Source organism: Pecten maximus, chromosome 11, assembly GCF_902652985.1.
Source record: "Pecten maximus chromosome 11, xPecMax1.1, whole genome shotgun sequence".
Classification (NCBI taxonomy): Eukaryota; Metazoa; Mollusca; class Bivalvia; order Pectinida; family Pectinidae; genus Pecten; species Pecten maximus.
In genome coordinates this window covers 6544888-6568420 of record NC_047025.1, presented here as the reverse complement: position 1 = coordinate 6568420, position 23533 = coordinate 6544888, and the positions used below count along the sequence as shown (strand labels likewise).

The 23533-nt window shown below is 33.5% G+C and overlaps 1 protein-coding gene across 1 annotated transcript; it reads left to right on the top strand.

The window, feature by feature from the left end:
* Positions 1–619: 619 nt before the first annotated feature.
* Positions 620–23435, top strand: LOC117337797 (multidrug and toxin extrusion protein 2-like). Its single transcript, XM_033898915.1, has 18 exons — positions 620–865; positions 6150–6251; positions 6501–6569; positions 7515–7563; positions 8185–8284; positions 8638–8680; positions 9081–9125; positions 10028–10125; positions 11484–11581; positions 12153–12266; positions 13115–13182; positions 14237–14345; positions 14759–14834; positions 15927–15996; positions 21012–21144; positions 21808–21902; positions 22206–22248; positions 22996–23435. The coding sequence occupies exons 1-18, from the start codon at positions 746–748 to the stop codon at positions 23433–23435; spliced, it is 1872 nt and encodes a 623-aa protein (XP_033754806.1). The 5' UTR covers positions 620–745.
* Positions 23436–23533: the final 98 nt, after the last annotated feature.

Here is a 23533-nt window from a genome sequence, read left to right as displayed (position 1 = left end):
GCACGCGAGGGGCCTCCGTACGTTGTTCAGTGAGGTAGTCACCAACTACTACAAGGAAACTTCGCCTCAAAATGACCCTGGCTGTTCACGGGGCGAATAACCCAGCAAACAAACAAACCACTCTCTACATGTAGCTCAAGGAAATTAACACAGGTGAAAAACTAATATATAACTTACTACATTTATTTGTTATTATTCCACATGCGTCTTGCGGTATTGTTGACAAAGCATGGTAGGTCAGGCCAGTATTACGATTAATACAGGAACTTCAATGAGTTATTATTTCATGATATTTTATGAAATGGGTCCTAGGGTTATTGGTTTGTTTGTTTGTTTGTTTGTTTGTTTTTCACTCCTTGGCGAAATCGTATATTTTGACAGGTTTTCATGTCAAAATGGCGACGTAAACAGCCATTTTGTTGCGACATTATCAATTCACAATGTAATGTCATATTATGAGGTAAGAATCGCTTTCTGGTTGGTGTAATTAAAAGATACCCCGAGGTACACTATATACACTTCTGTCACAGCGAATCAACAGGATAACACGCCGATTAAGTGATGAATATGTATGCCTACATTCTATTGAATACGCTTTGCATCACTGACCAGCTCGTCCGAAAATCGCCAGAACAGATACATGTACTATACACAACTGTACCAGTTACTCCCTGTTATTACGAGGACGAGGCTGTAGTCTGTTGATCTTCCAACTCAGTTAGTGATATCAGAACTTATAATCGTTATGTCAAGTGAAATGGAAGAGAAGGAAAACAATGATGGATGTTCGAAATGTGCCAATACCTTGTGTCGAGATGGATTTAAAAGCGAGTTGAAGGTTCAGTTAGGCATCGCTTTGCCCGTGGTGAGTATAAACGAATTTATTTATTTATTTGTTTATTTATTTATTTATCTTTTGATTGTATTTTTCAAAATTATTTTCATCTTCTTGTAGCTATTGAATGAAGATGCTGTGAATATGAGTATTTATTAACCCGAAAATTAAAAACCGAACCGAAGACAATAATCATTTGAACATTATTATATATTTAAAATTCAGTCAATTAGACTCATTTATAACATGTCTTCATTTATCATGTTTGAACTGTACAGTTTATTATGAATAAGATTGACTTGAATTATTAAGAATGGATTAATAAACGGAAGATTGAAATTTTCGCCTGCCCTTGACCAAGAGCTTAAAATCAGCAGTTTGACGTCATAAATGTGGCAATGACCAGTGGACCTTTATCACAAAACATTGACACTTTCGTCCAGTAACTGGTAATAATTCGGAACAGTTATAAATGACGCTATGATTATGGACATTCGTTGAGGTGATTGTGTGGTTTATGAACAAGCGAAAGATATATTAACCTCGGCGAACCTTACATTTGACTAGAAATAGAATTTTTCTATTTAGTTCTAATCACGACGGAGAGTAAAAAAAAAAAACTGTCAGGAGAAGTGCCGAACTCTTGACAATTGAAGTGACGTCATGAAATCAATTTTGAGTTCCTCATTCTACAAACAGACAATACGCGATTGGTACACGTATCTTTAAATGTTATCTATATAAGACTGGTTTTTAACCTTTTATTTTTACTTTTTATCTATTTACATGTATGTATTTATTTACACCATCTTATATGTTTTCTAATTAATTATAATAGGTCTACGGCGAATTAATTATCAATCAAGGGGTCATAATCACAAACATAATGATATTGTTCCCTGTTTATCTACTAAACTTATACATGTAAACTGTCAGTGACTGTTTCATGCTCTATAAATATATATGTGATCGTTTGTAATTTATTTGTGTGTTGACAAATTTAAAGGGGCACTCGAAAATTCGACAATTTACTTGTCTGTACTGTCGTTATTACTACATGACCAATTATCTAATGTTTTAAGGTATTGATAATATATTCTATTAGTCCTGCAAACGGTACTGAACACGAAAAGGTTTAAATCTTCATTAATAATGTTTGAACTAAGTTTATTTATCGTCTACTCCATGCACGTGAAAATATCCAAACTCTGTATCTAACAGAAAGAGCGCTTGAAAACGCCGGCAAAATTACTCTGCGTGGAAATGATTGAAATTTTGTGCTTCAGATATTTTAATGAACTATAGAACTTCATCGGAATAACAAAGTCTTATTGTTTGTCTAGATATTAGATGTTCTATGTTGATACAGTATGACAAATGTTTCGGAGAATTAATGTACACACTAAATAAAGTCATGATTGACGACATGGATACATCTGAAATGTACGTTAAACCAGTAGCAGTGCGGGTTTCCGGATAAATACCTACACAGTGAATATGCTAAATATATCATATTGATATCTGGTAATATAGAGGTCATACTAGGGCCATTCAAATGTGAGGTTTATAGTATATGACGTACGACTGCACCCTAAAATTGCAGTGACAAAATTTAACACCTTGGTACTTGGCCGTTTATCTTTGATGTAGGTTAGTTGTTGTTTATGTACTACTTACACCCTGTTTTAATTTAAGGTTTCTTCTCAAATTAAGGAAATTTGAAGGCCGATTCACTGTGCCATTTCACCAGAATGTCATGTCGCTGACACAATGTCTAACATATATCTCGGTCTTTAATGTTGTCACTGTTATGTCATGTCGCAGATACAATGTCATTACATATGTATCGGTCAATTGGTGTCTACCGTTATATATTAATTGGTGTCTACCGTTACTAATTAATTGGAGTCTATCGTTACTTATTAATTGGTGTCTACCGTTACTAATTAATTGGTGTCTACCGTTACTTATTAATTGGTGTCTACCGTTATATATCAATTGGTGTCTACCGTTATATATTAATTTGTGTCTACCGTTATATATTAATTGGTGTCTGCTGTTATTAATTAATTGGTGTCAGCCGTTATATATTAATTGGTGTCTACCGTTATATATTAATTGGTGTCTGCTGTTATTAATTAATTGGTGTCTGCCGTTATTAATTAATTGGTATCTACCGTTACTTATTAATTGGTGACTACCGTTATTAATTCATTGGTGTCTACCGTTACTTATTAATTGGTGTCTACCGTTACTTATTAATTGGTGTCTACCGTTACTTATTAATTGGTGTCTACCGTTACTTATTAATTGGTGAATACCGTTACTAATTAATTGGTGTCTACTGTTATTTATTAATTTGTGTCCACCGTTACTTATTAATTTGTGTCTACCGTTACTTATTAATTGGTGTATACCGTTACTAATTAATTGGTGTCTACCGTTACTAATTAATTGGTGTCTACCGTTACTTATTGATTGGTGTCTACCGTTATATATCAATTGGTGTCTACCGTTATATATTAATTGGTGTCTACCGTTACTAATTAATTGGTGTCTACCGTTACTAATTAATTGGTGTCTGCCGTTTTTAATTAATTGGTGTCAACCGTTACTAATTAATTGGTGTCTACCGTTACTTATTAATTGGTGTCTACCGTTACTAATTAATTGGTGTCTACCGTTACTAATTAATTGGTGTATACCGTTATATATCATTGGTGTCTACCGTTATATATTAACTAGTGTCTACCTTTATATATTAATTAGTATTTACCGTAACTTATTGATTGGTGTCTCCCGTTACTTATTAATTGGTATCTACCGTAACTTATTGATTGGTGTCTCCCGTTACTTATTAATTGGTGTCTACCTTTACTAATTAATTGGTGTCTACCGCTACTTATTAATTGGTGTATCCCGTTACTAATTAATTGGTGTCTCCCGTTACTAATTAATTGGTGTATCCCGTTACTAATTAATTGGTGTCTCCCGTTACTAATTAATTGGTGTCTACCTTTACTTATTAATTGGTGTCTACCGTTATATATCAATTGGTGTCTACCGTTACATATTAATTGGTGTCTACCGTTACTTATTAATTGGTGTCGACCGTTATATATTAATTGGTGTCTACCGTTACTTATTAATTGGTGTCGACCGTTATATATCAATTGTTGTCTACCGTTACTTATTAATTGGTGTCTACCGTTATATATTAATTGGTGTCGACCGTTATATATCAATTGGTGTCTATCGTTACTAATTAATTGGTGTCTACCGTTACTGATTTATTGGTGTCTACCGTTATATATCAATTGGTGTCCACCGTTACTAATTAATTGGTGTCTACCGTTTCTTATTAATTGGTGTATACCGTTATATATCAATTGGTGTCAACCGTTACTAATCAATTGGTGTCTACCGTTACTTATTGATTGGTGTCTACCGGTAATAATCAATTGGTGTCTACCGTTATATATTAATTGGTGTCTGCCGTTATTAATTAATTGGTGTCTGCCGTTATTAATTAATTGGTGTCTACCGTTATATATTAATTGGTGTCTACCGTTACTTATTAATTGGTGAATACCGTTACTAATTAATTGGTGTCTACTGTTATTTATTCATTTGTGTCTACCGTTACTTATTAATTGGTGTCTACCGTTACTTATTAATTGGTGTATACCGTTACTAAATAATTGGTGTCTACCGTTACTTATTAATTGGTGTCTACGGTTACTAATTAATTGGTGTCTACCGTTACTTATTAATTGGTGTATACCGTTATATATCATTGGTGTCTACCGTTATATATTAACTAGTGTCTACCTTTATATATTAATTAGTATTTACCGTAACTTATTGATTGGTGTCTCCCGTTACTTATTAATTGGTGTATACCGTTACTAATTAATTGGTATCTACCGTTATTTATTGAGTGTTGTCTACCGTTACTTGTTAATTGGTGTCTACCATTACTAATTAATTGGTGTCTACCGTTATATATTAATTGGTGTCTACCGTTATTTATTAATTGGTGTCTACCGTTACTAATCAATTGGTGTCTACCATTACTAATTAATTGGTGTCTATAGTTACTTATTAATTGGTGTCTACCTTTACTAATTAATTAATGTCTACCTTTACTAATTGATTGGTGTCTCCCGTTACTAATTAATTGGTGTCTACCTTTACTAATTAATTGGTGTCTACCACTACTTATTAATTGGTGTCTCCCGTTACACATTAATTGGTGTCTCCCGTTACTAATTAATTGGTGTCTCCCGTTACTAATTAATTGGTATTTCCCGTTGCTAATTAATTGGTGTCTACCGTTACTAATTAATTGGTGTCTACCGTTATATATTAATTGGTGTCTGCTGTTATTAATTAATTGGTGTCTCCCGTTACTAATTAATTGGTGTCTCCCGTTACTAATTAATTGGTGTCTACCTTTACTAATTAATTGGTGTCTACCGTTACACATTAATTGGTGTCTCCCGTTACTAATTAATTGGTGTCTCCCGTTACTAATTAATTGGTGTTTCCCGTTGCTAATTAATTGGTGTCTACCTTTACTAATTAATTGGTGTCTACCGCTACTTATTAATTGGTGTATCCCGTTACTAATTAATTGGTGTCTCCCGTTACTAATTAATTGGTGTCTCCCGTTACTAATTAATTGGTGTCTACCTTTACTAATTAATTGGTGTCTACCGTTACACATTAATTGGTGTCTCCCGTTACTAATTAATTGGTGTCTCCCGTTGCTAATTAATTGGTGTCTACCGTTACTAATTAATTGGTGTCGACCGTTATATATTAATTGGTGTCTACCGTTACCTATTAATTGGTGTCTCCCGTTACTAATTAATTGGTGTCTCCCGTTACTAATTAATTGGTGTCTACCTTTACTCATTAATTGGTGTCTACCGTTACTAATTAATTGGTGTCTACCGTTACTAATTAATTGGTTGTCTACCGTTACTAATGAATTGGTGTCTCCCGTTACTAATTAATTGGTGCCTACCTTTACTAATTAATTGGTGTCTACCATTACTAATCAATTGATGTCTACCGTTACTTTTTAATTGGTTTCTACCGTTTCTAATTAATTGGTGTCTACCATTACTAATTCATTGGTGTCTACCGTTATATATTAATTGGCGTCTACCGTTATATATTAATTTGTGTCTACCGTTACTTATTAATTGGTGTCTACCGTTACTTATTAATTGATGTCTACCATTACTAATTAATTGGTGTCTACCGTTACTTATTAATTGGTGTCTACCTTTACTTTATCTATTAGGCTGTTACACAGTTGCTGCAGTTCCTAGTACTTCTTGTCAGTCTGACATTTTGTGGTCACCTCGGAAAGGAGACACTGGATGGCGTGGCACTGGCGACCACGGTATGTAAAGTCAATTAAATTTCAATTTTTATTATGTTTTATTAGATATTGTGTGAATTTTAAGAAAGCTGCAAATTTAATGTTATGTGCAGGTCTTCTTATTAGTATTGTTATTGTATAGAAACCCTTTTACTTTTAAAAGACTCCGATCACTTTTATACTCTCAATGTTGTAATTGATATTGTATATCGGTATTCTGTGTTTGTTTGTGTGTTTGTTTCTTTCTTTTTTATACACTTGTCTCTATAGGTAATCAATGTAACAGGGAATTCCGTGATGATGGGCCTAGGTTCGGCATGCGACACACTCTTCGCGCAGGTAAATATGATATATGCACATGCGCAATTGTTCGTTTGGTTTCACATATTTGATGTAAAATTTGTTAACACTACGAATATAATAGAATTTTATCCAACTACCACTAATACAGCTGTCCCACTGTCTAGCAACAACTTCTACAGCTATCCCACTGTCTGGCAACCACTTATACAACTATCCGACTGTATAGCAACCACATAAAAACCTATCCCACTGTCTAGCAACCACTTATACAGCTATCCCACTGTCTAGCAACCACTGATACAGCTATCCCACTGATAAGCAACCGCTCATTCGATTATTTATCTAAACAATGGATTATTTATCTGCTGTATTCTGTTCTGAAGCCTCGATATTCCCGCCGTTCCTTAAATGTTATCAGGTATATTATTATGTATTAACTACTGATGACAGGTCCACGTCATCAATATAGTAAGGCACGTCTGTAATAGGGGCCTTAAGCTATTGCCATACATAATTCATGACGTCATAATTAATATATGACGTCGCATGGTTGTCTCTGTAGGGAGTAACATACATTGTACGTACAAGTCGGAATTCTCCTGTCTTAATTAAAGGTTAATGTGAGCGTTTTTCACTTACACATATTGCAATATCATTAATATAAGTTATGTGATAAACAGAATCCTACACTCGTGTCCATGTCATATGGAATGAATTAGTTTCGTCCAATAATTTGATATGCCATTCGCCCAAATACTCACTGATGTAAGATTCTCTATGTATAATTATGCACTACGATTTTTAAAATCGTCTTGAATATCTATAACGAGGAAAAGCTGATGGAGTATCTAATATGAACAAACAAATGTCGCTTTGACGTTGTCTGGCAGGGTGAGTATGTCACGTGACAGGACACTGATGCTCTATTGCATACGAGTAGCTTTCATGTACAATTTGTATGTACTGTTTTGTTTACTACAGACATTCGGCAGCACAAACAAGTTCCGGATGGGAGTGATTTTACAGAGAAGTATGTTTGAATTTCTTCAATGTTTGTACCAATATACAGACAGGTCTTCACTCTTTGATTAGAACAAATGTAGTATTCTTAGTTTTCTTAGTTTTCGATAGGGATTTTAAAAAGGGTAAATATCGAACAAGGGCCTTTACGGTCGTCCGAGTCCTGAAATGTTTCAGTCCATTTCAACCTTACGCCTCATCAGCCCTTGTGGTTAAGTCAGGGCCAACGCATGCAAAAAATTGTCATCCCATACTGATAATTCTAATTGAATTCCGAAAGAAATCATCAAATGATAGCCAAAAATGTGATTTCCCTATATAAACTATACTGGAAGAGTAAGCGTCTTTTACGTCATCACTAAAATAAGCGCCGGTACTCCAATTATACCATTATTACCTTTTCTTACAATGAACAACATCATTACGTCATAAAGTAAGTTACTACATGTATGTAACGTAACTATGGCATAACTGCAATCACATGAAGAGAACCGCAAGGCTTGAAAACATTAGCGACTTTAATAATGAATTTCAGTTGTCATGTTAATATTTTTTTTTTTTTTTTAATTGATATACACGATACACAAAGTGTTTCTCATATTTAAACTAAATACAAAGGTTTCGGTTTCAGGCCTGATCATCATGGTGCTGTGTGGGTTACCATGTTGGGCAGTACTGATGAATACGGAACACCTCCTCATCCTTCTGGGACAGAATGAGTTTGTGGCAAGGTAATTAGCACCTTCCAATAGAGCAGTAGAGTAAGACGCTAGGGAACAGAAGTGTTGATACCTTAGGTACTTAAAACAATAGAAAGAAATGTCAAAATCGAGATGGAATGGTGAAATAACCCCATGATGTTATATTTTTCTGCATATTGGATTTCATTGGATTTTCAAGTAAGTTCATGCTCAGATAATATGGCATACAGTTTGAAAAAGCTTGGACATTCATAACCAAACATATATATATTCATCTTAATTTGGGGAGATCAAGACTTTTAGTGAAAAGAGCTAGAAGGGTGGCATAGCTACATAAATCAGGATGTGAGGCACTGCTAACCATTGGACTTCTTTTTTTCCAGACAAGCAGGAAAATACGCTGTTGTCTACATAGCAGCATTACCGGTATGTACTTGTGTGTAGTATTAAGGACATAACTATATGCAGCAAACAATTAACGGAAATCTTAACCAAAATTGGTTCCATATAATTCATTAATAGATAACTAAATACATAACAAATTAAAATAAAGATAATAAATAAGAAAATTAAAAAATAAATAAAAATAAAATAAAATAAATTAATTAATAAGAGAAACGTGAAAATAAAAGTAGTAACAATTTGAAATCAAGTGTGTTCAAACTTTATCTAAAGATAATAATAATAATAAAATACCTTTATTCGACCAAATTTAATTTTACCTTTATGTTTTCCTTGTCCCTTTATATAAATAACCAGGAGCGCTATCTAAGGTGAATCGATCTTCTGTATAAAATGAATAGTTACTTTATATTAATCATTGCAGGGTCAGGTCATTGCTATTGTTTTAGCGAAGTATCTTCAATCGCAGGTAAGATCCCCCTCCCCCACCTTTTATCCTGAACATGTGTAGCCACGCTGTAGCTGTAGCTGTTAGATTAACAGAATAAAAAGGGAAAGCCTCCTGTTTGGAAACTTCACAATGACCCCTCTGATCCTGGTTCTTTTGTATTTTGACATTGAAATGCAAATGGCAGCTGGGGATAATATATCACTAATATGGCCTAAAGAGAGGCGTTTCAATCAATAACAGATGCTCCTATGTCGTACTAGTAAGACATCTCATCATAGTAAGATAGATGTTTCAAGTGTCAAATAACAGCATTTGTAATGTTTGAAATACCTTCCTATTTGCCATATTTGTGTGATATTGTTTACAACAGGCATTTGCATTTCAAGGTCAAATAGAATCAAACACAAAGTCGTCGAATCCAGACAAACCTTTTTTCTTTTTTTTAATGCTCCTATTGTGTGCTATAAACATTTGTGAGCAAAACAGCTTTCTATGCAGTATATGTAATATAAATTAGCTAAAGGTGTCCCAATGAAACATGCATTTTCGCATGATTTGTTGAAATTTACAAACAGCTAAACAAGTAACATTTCTAAAGCAAGGCCCGTGATTATCGATAATGCATACTAAAAAATGTTATAGTTACTTCTGTTAAATTGCACCAAAGAAGTGAATACATTGTTTACGCTTCTATAATGTCATTAATATCGCTAGATTTGTTATTTAGATGACCCTTAATTAAATAAGCCAAAGAAAGAACATAAATAAGTCGGCTTAGAATGCTACATCTAATACCAAACAGAATCGTGACACTTACATTTTGTATATTTAGTATTGACACGTAAGAAAATATGAAATGATACATAAATTTGAATTTCTTGAATTTCTAACTTGTCAGTGACGAGATGATCTATTTATAGAGCATTGTTGTGCCGAGTCTGGTCATTGCCGTCGTGACAAACCTGATTAACCTGGGACTGCATGCGCTGTTTCTGACTGGTCTCCATTTTGGAATTATGTAAGTTAAAGTTTCATTGCCGAAGTAAGATATCCTAATCAATAATTTTTTTTTAATTCGTGATATTTACATAACTAATATTTTGATTGTGAAGAATTAACAGTAAAGACGAAATATAAGCTGATATACCGTCCGTCAATTTCCGTATAATCTTTAATACTGTCATTTCCCGTAGAATCTAAAATACTGTACGTATAATATTTTTCCCATGCTTTCGGTGTAATTGTATATGCTTCGAATTTTTAAACTCTAAAATTCCCTTGAACTAAAAAAAGTTGTTTCCTGATATACTCCTTAGTGACTGTTACCTTCCCTTGTTCCCACATTGAGAACGTTAATTGTTGTTTTTTAAGTATCAAGTGACGCGTCTACCTTTTCAGAACACATATTCATGAAACAAGTATCATTCTCAAACAGAATTTTTGAGCTCATATAAAACCGAAACTGTTATTATGCTTAATACTTTTTCTCACATTCAAACAAATCTTCGGGAAAGATATGAACATTTATCATACATTTTGTCACATTAAAACAAGGAATGAGACTGAGTAAGAGTGTGACAAGATAAATGGTCAATACAATATTTATATATATGTATGTACATTGTACACACAAGCAAGTAACTCTATAAAGTCATACCTTTTCACACACAATAAATCCTGTCAGACATCTAGCTCTGATCCACTGATATACACACCTATACATGTATTATACACTTCAACATACAGTATTTATATATAAGTACATATCATATACATGGCGTACTATATATACAATTAGTCTATGTAGCTTGCTAGTCAATAATCAGATAATCACATAGCCCATGTGAAGCCCTCTATCCCCTGACAAAACACAATGGTCTCCACACCGAATATGTTCCGAATCTGGCTGATGACGTGTAGATTAACAGCATCTAATTAATATAAGCTGCTCAGTCTACAGTCGGAATGACATGAATGTTACTACCGACGCTCCATACAGCAGTATGCGTCAATCACTTTTCAACTTAGATTAGCCTTTCAACGTTCCTAACTTCATTTTAATAGCGACACAGTTCTTATTTTGGACAAGTACCAATATTACAAAAAAAAACTTAAACATTAAAAACTACTAAATGTATTGAATGATCTGGTTTTTGCACCTTGCCATCCAGATTGCCACTTTTCGTCGGCCTATCATGTGGCAGGAGTATTCTCCGTCAAACACAACATTCCAGGCCCTCAGAACCACTGATGAGTTCAAGAAGGACGAAATAATTATATAATGCAGTTTAATTTTTTTTTCTGTCTCTACTGATTATAACTTTCAATTTGTATTTAAACTGTGGCAGTGAGGTGAGTGATTTTTTATATTTTCAGGGGCGCAGCCCTCTCTGTGGCTCTTACCCAATGGCTAATCGTACTAATAACTTTGGTGTACATACTTGTCAAGGGCCGACATAAGGAGACATGGGGAGGTAGGTATAATTGTTCTATTTATACACCAGCTAAAATACCCTACAGCTGGTTATATTCGCGAGTCAAATATGTTACAATTTTCATAGAAAGAATATTTTTTTAGCGAATTAATATTTCGTGATCTGGCTATGAGTGGATATCTGATTATTGCTTTTTTTCTTCGGGTATTCCACTGTGCTATTTTTAGCATTCAAATTCATGTAAGGTTTAACGTGATTAAATAACGATTTATGCTTATAATTTTTTTTTTTTTCGGAAAAACCATGCATTTTTCTTTTAAATCTGTTCTGATCAATCGCAATTGTCGAAATAACCTTGGATATAACGGTACAATATGATGAAAGTCTAAATCACAGGATTTCGTGTAAAATATTTCCCCGTGTCTTATTATTTCACGGATCAAATTTTCGCGCCCGTGGCAATGGCCCGCGAAATAGCAAAAATAGCAACCAGTTTTACGGTATGAGGAAGTAGTTCAAATTGACATCACCAATTAGAACACTTTTATTGATCGGATTTTTGAACTGTTTCAACATTTACCATTTCGATTTTCTCCGTTGTTTGTCTAAGGATGGACTATGGAATGCTTCGATGAATGGGGTCTCTTCTTTTCGCTGGCGTTACCCGGACTTTTTATGGTCTGTTTGGAATGGTGGACTTTTGAAATACTTTTCTTCATTGTTGGTTTGTATAAATACAGAATATTTTACATATTTATTACTTTAACATATCGAACGTTTATTTTTTACTATTATATCAGCGATTCTATCCTAAATGTTAATAATATCACGTTTAGTTGACAACTTTAGGTTATCATGAGATCACACGAAAAGATGACGCCCTGATTATTTGCAAGCATTATTTCAATACTTTTATAAAAGTTCTAACCTCTTATGGATATTCCTTGATAGTCAGTAAAACGTGTGACATTCATTCATATGAACTACAGATTTCCAAGTTAATATCATAATAGAAAAAGTATTGTTTAATACAAGAACACTGATTTAATCTTGCTTGTAACAGGCATTTTCATAGGCTTCAAAATTTATGTTATCGGTCCATAACGTAAACAACGACGTCGCTGTTTGTAATGTCGTTTTTGATTGGATGATACGGCGACGTAAAAAAAAGTTCGTCAATGAAGATTTTTACAAGGAATGTGAGCAGTTGATTAAATCATAAGGATTAACTTGAATATATTCTGTATGCTATGGAGCCATACAATTGGAAAAAAGTGCACTCGTAGCACAAGTTACTTCACAGTTTATTTAGTGTACACTCCGTTTTTTTGTGCACTATAAGCAATATATACTAAAGAATTCGCCGCATCTTAAACAAAATCAAGGAAGATAAAAAAAAACGTAGGGGTAAACATCAGCGTTTGAAACTGTAAATGAAACCGTACTCTTCATACTTTAAGGAAATTATAATGACCAATATTGAAATGTATTGTTATGACTTAATGTATTTTTATGCTGCAATAATATTTTATTTATATACTGTTGACAATTGTTTTAATGTAATACATTTAGGTACTCTGGGTGTAGTACCCCTAGCCAGTCATACAATAGGGTATAACGCGGCGGCATTAGCGTTCATGGTAAGTTAAAACAGACTGTGTTGCAATAAAGAAAATGAAATATAAATATACGTGGTGAAAATATGATGAATTGTAAACAAGTTTTAATGCAACAGGTTCCGTTACAGAAGTCTCACAAACTACTCCATGGATGTCATGAATTGCTTCATTCACTTTCCGTTCCTTTCACCAATGATTTTGAAGCTCAAATTAGAAACAAGTGCTAATTGTAATTACAGAAGTCCCTTATAATACCACCGTAGTTGATAATGAAGCTGAAAGTAACCACAATATTGTTCCCTGGGTCATAATATCTTAACAAACATAGGCACCCATTTTACTACCATGGTAAGTTGACCACCGAGCTTTTAAAAACTCATTATAATAATGGTACCTACATACCAAATTTCGTCAAAATCGGACAATTCAGTACTTCCAGTATTTGGATTAGTTAATATTCCGACTGTTGTGTGCCAAGTAACTCCTCAGGTAGTCAACTTAATATATGCTGATGAAAATTAAATTAAATATTTACATTTTGATTTTTTGGGAAACCTGAAAGTTGTCAATCACAAAACAAATGTCAAAATTATGTTTTAGAGCCATAACTAACTGATGTACATTTTTATCATGAAATTCGGGCAGCATCTGAATTTAGACCAATCAAAAGCCTCGACTAGCATATGTCTTTTAAACCCTTGATGGTTTTCGGGAAAAAAATCATAAGATAAAAACAAACAAAAAATGTGGTATGTATATGTATGCAAAGTACAGCCATGAATGATGATTTCTACAGTATATGTATATTGTAAAAATTAAACCTTTAACAAAACAATTGTTTTAAATGGCCTTTACCTTTTGGTATCTAGCATCCAGGTAGCTAATGTAAACAAGATTACGTTTTCTGCATTTCTACTACAGAAGACTGGATAATATGCTTATATTTAATATCATCGATACGGTAAATTGGACAGTCACTTTTAATTTTACTGGTATTGTATATTTTATAACAATGTCAACGAGGCAGTTATAATATATATTATGAATATCATATTAACGTGTAATCCTGTTTCAGATACCCCTCGGTCTGTCTGTGGCCTCCAGTGTCTGCGTGGGAAACCAACTCGGGGCGAATGAACCAAAAAAGGCCGCCACCGCTGCCAGGGTAGCTATACTGCTATCATGTAAGTGGGATTGTATACAATGTTTCCGTTTGCTCTGTATGGTCATTATGTAACCTTACCAAATAAAAGTTACCAGATCATAATTCTCACATACCTCCAACTGATGTCGTGATATGAAGAACAATAATTAATTTGGTGTCTTCAATATCTTTGCCTTCTCGACTTGTTACTCTAGTAATCCAGACAACACTAATTCTGTGCCCCATCTTCACAGATTATCTAGACTTAATCCTTCTAGTTAGCAAGTCATCACTAATTCGGTTATTAAAATACATTATACATTTCTCAATCATTATTTAATACTTTAAATCACCGCCAATAATATATATTAAGAGATAAGTTATTGCTTATATAAATACATATTTTCAAATGTGTTTGTTTTTCATTCAATCTAAATTTCAAATTTCTTTCAGTTGTTGTCTCCGTGATTATCGCTCTTCTCACGTTGGCAGTTAATGGGGTTTTACCTCTGATTTTTACTGATGATCCGTAAGGTTTATCATTTTGTATAGTTTAACCAGGTTTACTAACTCATTACTAATTCGTTTGTCATAATCACGCTTGTCATCAAGCCATCACTGATTTAGTGTATTTACTATCTTTAGCCCTTCGATTGAATTTCCGTTCTAGTAATGCAGCCATCATTAATTCGGTGTCTTTACTATCTTTTGCCTTCTCGACTAAATTTTCGTTCTAGTAATGCAGCCATCACTAATAGGTGTCTTTACTATCCTTTGTCTTCTCGACTAAATTTTCGTTCTAGTAATGCAGCCATCACTAATAGGTGTCTTTACTATCTTCGCCTTCTCGAATAAATTTTCTTAGAGTTATTTATTTTGTGCCCTATCTTCATACCTTATCTAGACAAAATCCTTCTAGTAATCTAGTGATTATGTTTTTACTATCTTCGCCTTCTGTAAGATTGTACCTAATTGTTCCCGTCTTCTAACCATTGCTTATTTGTTTTATTCACTATCTTCGACATCCTAACCAAATACTTCTAATAATCCAGCCATCAATAATCCGGCGTCTTAAGTATTTTCGTCTTCTCTCGACCAAATACTTTTAGTAAGCCACTCATTTGGTGTCTTCAATATCTTCGTTAATCCAGACATCACTAATTCGGTTATTAAAATACAACGTATCCACATTATACATTTCTCAAAGATTATTTAACACATTTAAATCGCATTCACTGATATATATTAATATAGATTAGAATAACACCTAACACATTAGGAAGTATCAAATCAATAATAACAATATGCAAGTACACAATGTACCTTTTATTCAATTTGAGATTATGCAAATTTGTTAATTGGTAGTTTAATTTCGGTATTTAGTTATGCATGTTTTAAAATACATGTATCTACATTATACATTTAATGATATATCAAAAACTGAAATTTCAAAAGAATAATTGAATGAATATTGAATGTGTAGCTTCAAATATTATTCTAATCATGCTAAACTCAAAATGTTTAAATTGGTATTTAATAATTATTAGTTCATGACTACTAACCGATCCTTTTATAAATATATATTAAATTTGTTAATTAAATTAATTGAATCTGTTTGCAGGGCGGTTGTTGATCTTGCATCCAAATTACTCATGGTCTCGGCGTTGTTTGAATTGTTCAACTGTGCACAGGTAATTTTCAATGTAGTTGATACATTGACACGAGTTTTTACCTTTAATGGGGTTGTGATTAGTTTGTGAAAAAATGTAGTAGTAATTAACGAGTTGCATACATATTTATCTACATGTATATAGCCATGTCCCGGCACGGAAGCTGTATTATACAAGGACAAGGTAATTTACTTCAAGTTCAAGTTCAATTTATTCCAAGGACCTATCGGCCCATAAGTGAAAATAACAACATGAAAATGCATAGGTATACAATAAAACAGTTACATGGTCGGAGAGTGTTCAACATAATATTGTAAGCTTATCCATCTCATTAGTTTAACAAAATAATATTTAACTATTAACCTTTTCTGCCCTTTTTCTAAAAGCTAAATGGATAAATTTACCAGTTTTATTTAGTTCTTTAACATTATTCACACTTAATAATTTGACTAATTTGAAAACACTTGGCTTTCTGTAATAATAATGTTTAATATATTGTTGACGAAGATCAGAGTAAAATGGACATTGTAGTAAAAAATGATACTCGTCTTCAATTTCCTCTAAATTACAACAATCGCATAATCTGTTAGCCCTAGGAACATTATGTTTTCTGCCATACTCTATATTTAAATTATGTGACGAAAGTCTTAATTTAGCTAGACACTTTTTATAAATACTATCAATGGGCTTACTTAGATAAAATTGTAAACAAAAATTATCGACTAAATGTTTATATACTACACCTCGTGATGTAGCATTAATTCTATTAATGATTTCTTGCTGATACACATCCTTAATTCTATTTTCTATAACACTATACGTATAACAATCAGTTGCAGTATCATGCCAGAGATAAGAAAGGCCTACTTTATCAAGTTCATTTACAATGTTAATTATCCATTCATCATTCGACTCAATTCTCTGTTCCAAACATGCTTTTAATATACAATTTGAAGTACTTTTCAGTTTAAGCCAATACTTAAAATTTTTTAGTTTCCTGATAATATATAATGGGAATCTGCCCAACTCCAAATAAAGAAAATCATTACATGTAGATTTATTAACTCCAAGTAAACTTTTACAAAAGATGGTATGTACTTTTTCTACGTCTGGTGCTTTATGATGCCCCCATATTTCACTTGCATATCCTAATATACTATTTATATATGTATCAAACACAGAACATTGTGTCTTAATATTAAATGAGTGACTTTTCAACTTACTATTTATGGAAAAGTAAGCTTTCCTACCTTGGTTAGCAACATGAATTTGAGTTTTTTTGAACTTTCCATTATAATTGAACAACATTCCAAGATAATTAAATTCATTAACTACTTCTATATCTACATTATTATAAAACCATTTTTCATTGTCACGCAGTCTACCTCCGTTCCTAAATATCATGATTTTAGTTTTATCAACATTAAGAGTTAATTTCCATTCATTATTATATAGATATAATGCATTTAACATTTCTTGGAGTGACTGAGGTGACTCTGCTATCAGAACGGTATCATCCGCATACATAATTAAAAATAGATTGATCAAACCAATTTCCACTGATTGGCAGTTCTCTCTAATAAAACACATTTCACAATCATTTACATATAAACTGTACAAAATAGGCGACAAAATTTCTCCTTGGAATAAACCAATCGTGTTTCTATAGTATTCTGACAATACTCCATTATGTTTGATGCAAGACTTTACATTATCATATAAAGATTGTATTATTTTTAACATCTTTCCATCAATTCCCTGTTTTATAAGTTTTGACCATAAACGGCTTCTATCAATTAAATCAAAAGCTTTTTTATAATCTATAAAGCAGCAGTATAATCTTTTTTTATTTTTCAATGTTTTGTTAACTAAAGTTTGCAGAACAAAAATAGCATCAACTGTAGAAAAACCAGGTTTAAATCCAAACTGAGCATCCGTTATTACATTATACTGTTTATCCCATTTCATCAGCCTCTTATTAAGAATGGATGTAAATAATTTGCCCATACAGCTTATTATTGTCAAACCTCTGTAATTATTCGGATTATCAATATCACCTTTTTTGAAAATTGGAACTATACAACCTTTTGACCAAGATTCTGGGAAAAAGCCAGACTGAAAAATATTATTGAAGACATTTGTAATACATGGTAGCAACTCATTCTCACAATCAATAAAAAATTCATTTAAAATATTATCCTCACTACAACTTTTGCTCCTTTTCAGATTTCTTATTGCAGCAACCACTTCATCCTCACTGATTTGTAAATCTAATTCGTCGAAAATTGTCTCACCAGCCGTAATTGACACGTCACCATTGCCAAAATCATCATTGTTTAAATTTTGGAAATGTGCATAAAATTCATCCAATTCTATATTAGACTGCATTGTCCTACTTTTAGTTTTCGAGAAATATTTATAAAACTGTTTTGGGTTATTCTTACGAATCAGATCTAACATATTACCTTCATGTCTGTTATATTGTCTTATCAACCTGTTTTCAAGTCTTTTGTACAATGTCTTTTTTTCTATAAGGATACGATAATTTTCTTCTGACTTAGAGCAGTTGAAGTTTCCCAATGCATGTTTATAGTCAAAATATTTTCTCTTACATTCATATGTAAACCATGGCTTGTCATCTGACCTTTTAGAGCTATGTTGAACATTCATATTGTCATTTTTCGCACTCACTTTACGCACGTCACAATAAGGTAAAACACATGTATTAACAAGTTTACAAAAATCATCAATAACACCATTAACATCATTTTGTGAACTAACAATTCTATTCCCAATATCTATAAGATTATTTACATTAACACTAAGATTATTTCTAATAATATTTACATTTTCATTTCTCCATTTAACAGACTCACTAGCCACTCTTGTTGTAGTGTTTATTTTAGCATTCTCTGGTTTATTAGGGTATTTAAACTTTACTTGAAAAGACAGTGGTGAATGATCTGAAATCGTTGAAAACTTTCCGGACTTGAACAGGCTAATATATTTAAAATTGTCTAAAGTTGTTAACAAATAATCTATAGTGCTTTTACCATTCTTACTGTAGAAAGTGAAGCTTCCATCTCTGTCTCCTTCATGACGACCATTAACAATTCTTATACCAGAAGATTTACATAGAGATAACAATCTCCTACCAAACGAGTTAACGAATTCACCCATGTTCTTTCTTATAGTTATTGTTTTATCTGGATAGTAGTTAAAACATTTAAACATATTAATTACGTCTTGAGTTGGATGGTCATTTTCAATATAATCATATCTAATCCCAGTTCTCGAATTAAGGTCTCCAATTACATACACAGAACCTACATCACTATACCTTACAAGCGTTTCCTCTAATCTTTGAAATAAATCAATATCATTAGTTCTGTAAGATATACTGTTTTCTGGAGGAAAGTAACAGAAAATAAAATGCATCGTACAATTCTGTTTGGAAAATTTCACCACAATAATGGTATCACTTACATTATGAACAATATTAACATTGTGAAATAAACAATGTTTATAGAAAATAACCATTCCTCCTCCCTTTCCAGATTTCCTTGGATAAGCAAATTTTGAATAACCGGGGCATTCAAAAGAATCGTCCTCTGATATCCAGCATTCACTGATACATATTACATCATGGTTTTGTATAGTTTGTAGACATTCTATGTCGTTCAGTTTAATACACAGACCTTTGCCAATGTTCCAATAAGCCACGGATATGTAATCTGAACAGACACTCTCCGCGCCTCCCTACCTTTTGTTGTCATTGCAATTAAGATGGTGCGACTTAGGATTATCGTGATAATCACTCCTACCAAGCCTAGTCCTATCTGTTCCAACTCGTCCAGGTGGCGAACGAGCTCCCATGGGATTATCAGTATATGATCCATTGTAGATATCTGTAGATGATCTCCGAGCTCGTGAGGCCGGAGGTTGGTTTCGGTCCTCATTGCTGTTAGGGGTGGAGGCGGAACGCCCTCTCTTGTTGGCTCTACTGTTGTTCGGCGTGTAGCTTGTTTCCTGTTGATTTCTTTGGGTCGAGTTATTTGTCCCATGACCATGGTTATCTTTCTGTCTCGTGCTTTCAGAGCACCATGTAGAGTCACCTTCATAAGGTTGACCATCAATGAAAAGCCTGTCTTTAACAAGTTTCACGTGATGACCAGCTGATTTATAGTGTCTCATTACCGGGTATAATTGTTTCCTCCTCTCTTCCACAATGTCTGGAAACTGTTCGTTTATGCCATATCGCTTCCCTTTCAACAGATATCCCCGCCGTTTAACTTCCTCTTTGTCCTCATAGTATAGGAACCTCACAACGATAGGGCGATAATTGCCGTGCCTGTTGAATCTATGTACATTGGCAAATTCGATATACTTATGGATGCCGAGTTCAAATTTGAAGAAATCTCTGACTTTATCAGCGACCACTTCATCTTTTTGTTCAAGAAGGCCTGTTAACACAAGGTTGTATTTCATTGACCGGCATTGTTGATCCTCCATCGTCCTTTGCAAAGCTCCAGTCTCATGCCGTATATTTAACATTTCATTTTGGATTACTGCCATGCTTGTCACTTGATCGGTCATAGAATCACTGCATGTTTTAATCTCTTTGTGAGCCCTAGAAATGTTTTTTTTCGTTTTGATCAGCTTTTTCCTTCACATTGTCATAGAATTCCCCTATTGCCTCAGCACTTTTCTCTAATTCCAAGTTCTTTTCTTTCACAGCATGGACTTCAAGCTCTAACTGTTGAACTTTTCCCGACAATTTGTTGAGTCCAAGTTGACTCAACTGTTAATGATTATGTGGTAGGACAATGCAGGAAAGTTTATGTGTAAGCTGTTAGTTCCGAAATGGCAGCTCTGTCGGTATGTTCCCCTGGGAGTTGAGAGACATTGGCTAGATGCTAATGGTCCAATCACAACGGAATAATAATGTTTAAATCACTTTGTTGCTTTGATACAGCAGTATATAAAATTCAAAATTATGATTATTATTAGCACATTAATCAATTGATTAATTATAGGGCTCACTTTGTGGCGTCATCCGAGGTGTTGGTAACCAGATATTTGGAGCTGTCACTAACTTTATATCCTACTATGTCGTGGCATTGCCGATTTGTATACCAATGCTGTTGCTAACCGACATAGGAGTATACGGTATGTTACTATAAATACATCTATATATCGAGTTTATCTAAATCCAATCAGTTTATACTGCATTCATTTAAACAGTAGGAATTGTATTATAATCATTTAGAATTGTGTTATAATCATTTAGAATTGTGTAATAATCGTTTAGAATTGTGTACTAATCATTTAGAAATGTTATAATCATTTAGAATTGTGTTATAATCATTCAGAATTGTGTTATAATCATTTAGAATTGTGTAATAATCATTCAGAATTGTGTTATAATCATTTAGAATTGTGTTATCATCATTTAGAACTGTGTTATAATCATTTAGAATTGTATCATAATCATTTCTCATCGTTTTCGGTAAGGTTAAGGAGAAATTAGTTTATATCGATAAATCATTATTTTAAACGCGATACTATCTACGCAAGGTTATCCGGGATATGCAATAGTTGAAATCTTCACAAACGATCCCCTTTTTTTCTAAATTGAAACATGTCAAGAGTCCTTATCATTACTAACATTAGAAAATCTGCTTATTTCTAACTTCACAGCTGATATCGTCTAGTGATGTTATTATGGACCAATAGAAAGGATATTGCACAATTATCAGTATCTAATAATTTGAGAGAAAGATTCTGTGGTAGCATCAATATTTGTTGATATGTAATCGTGTTGTGTTGTAGGTGCATGGTGGGGCGTCATTGTCAGTAGCGCCCTACAGGCAGTTACATACTTCTTGAAGATATTGCGTACCGACTGGGAAAAGGAAGCGGAAAATGTATGTCTGCAATGTCCAGTCAGCTACCTTTTAAATCAAAATAACCCTCGATTATTTTAATTCTACTTCAAATCGATATTGAATTGTGCGGAAGGGTGTTCCACGTCTCATTGAGCTGAAAGTAAAAAAATGTTTCTTAAACTTTTACACATATGCCTTTGGTACCGCTTTTTCATGGAAACGAGCAAGTAAATTAGATGAAGAGTTTTATTGAGGTATTAAATTTAATTAAACAGTATAATAGAGATGATATTCATAATTCGGTTAAGGATAACTTTAATGTCGTTTTGTTTCATTACGTAGGCTCAGAGTCGAGCTGGATTGGTGGATAACAAAGGATCACCAGGTGGGTATTGTTCTGTAACCGTCATTAGCCGTCATTATAAGAACTTTCTTATCGTTTGTTATGAATTCGATATATTCTATACCTTGGGTGCCATTGTATACATTTTTGTGAGAAATAGTGGATATAATCTGTCAGCGGAGCCAATTTTTCATTGTGGGCCAAACCCTAATTGTCGTCCAATTCCTCATTTTGGACCTATCCCTCATTGTGTGCGAATTCCTTGTTGTGGTAATCAGATATGCGCCAAAATAGATACGTTTGCAGCATGTTGATATCCAACAAATACTTAGTCACGATATTACAACGTTGGATAGTACAAAAGAAAGATTTCATGTTGGATCAAACTAAATTTGAAGCGAAAATCCAGGATAATCCACTTGCCAAAGGAAGACAATTCTCGCACATGAATTAGTGTTAGCATAGTAAGCCGATTTTTTTCACAAAGTCAAGTGTATTTTTCACTAATTCCTGAGATGTGAAAAGGATTGCCAGAGGACATTTAAGGGTTTAATCAATATTCTGTAAAGATAACATCCACTTTTAGATTTGCCTAGACTGTCAGAAATTCTTGGGTTTTTGTGGTCGCATTCATTATCTGAAATGAATCTAACTGCATGCATATGTTCTCAATACATTGTTGACAGATAATACCCGAACTCTACGTATATTTAATGGGGCAAATTGTTTTTACTGCAGCTTTAACCATATAATAGCACAAAACTGAAAAATAATTCACTTTTTCTCTAGATGATCCTTCCATTGCCACGATGAATGGCCTCAGTGGTAGTAAGAAACGGCTGATAGATGATGACGTCCTTTCTAATGGAGGGAATACAAAAAACTACGGAGTCCTATCTAGCGACGAATACATAGAACTGCCTTACAATAAGTATTCAGACAACGAAAACTCACAACACGAAGGCAAACTTTGCAGCGACCAAAAACAGAGATTGAACAGAACATTGGTGTACAGGATAGTTTTAGTGTTAATATTTGTAGCCATTTTAGCCGCCGGAGTCGCCATAAAACTGCATTTTGATCAGTACTTAGAAAGTGACGAAACGTTGTGCAGTGTCTACCATGTTCTAAGCTGTGCCCACGAGGAGCATGACGTTTCTGGTGTTAGCGAGTTGAAGGTTAACAAAACTGAAATGTTTGATAAATATCATCCTCATACATTCGGATGACGTGTAAAAATGAAGTAAGCACCCAAGGTAGTCGAACAGATTTATAGCCAGAATTATAGTTTGTACTGGTGTTGAAAAAAGACAAACTTGTTCAGAGA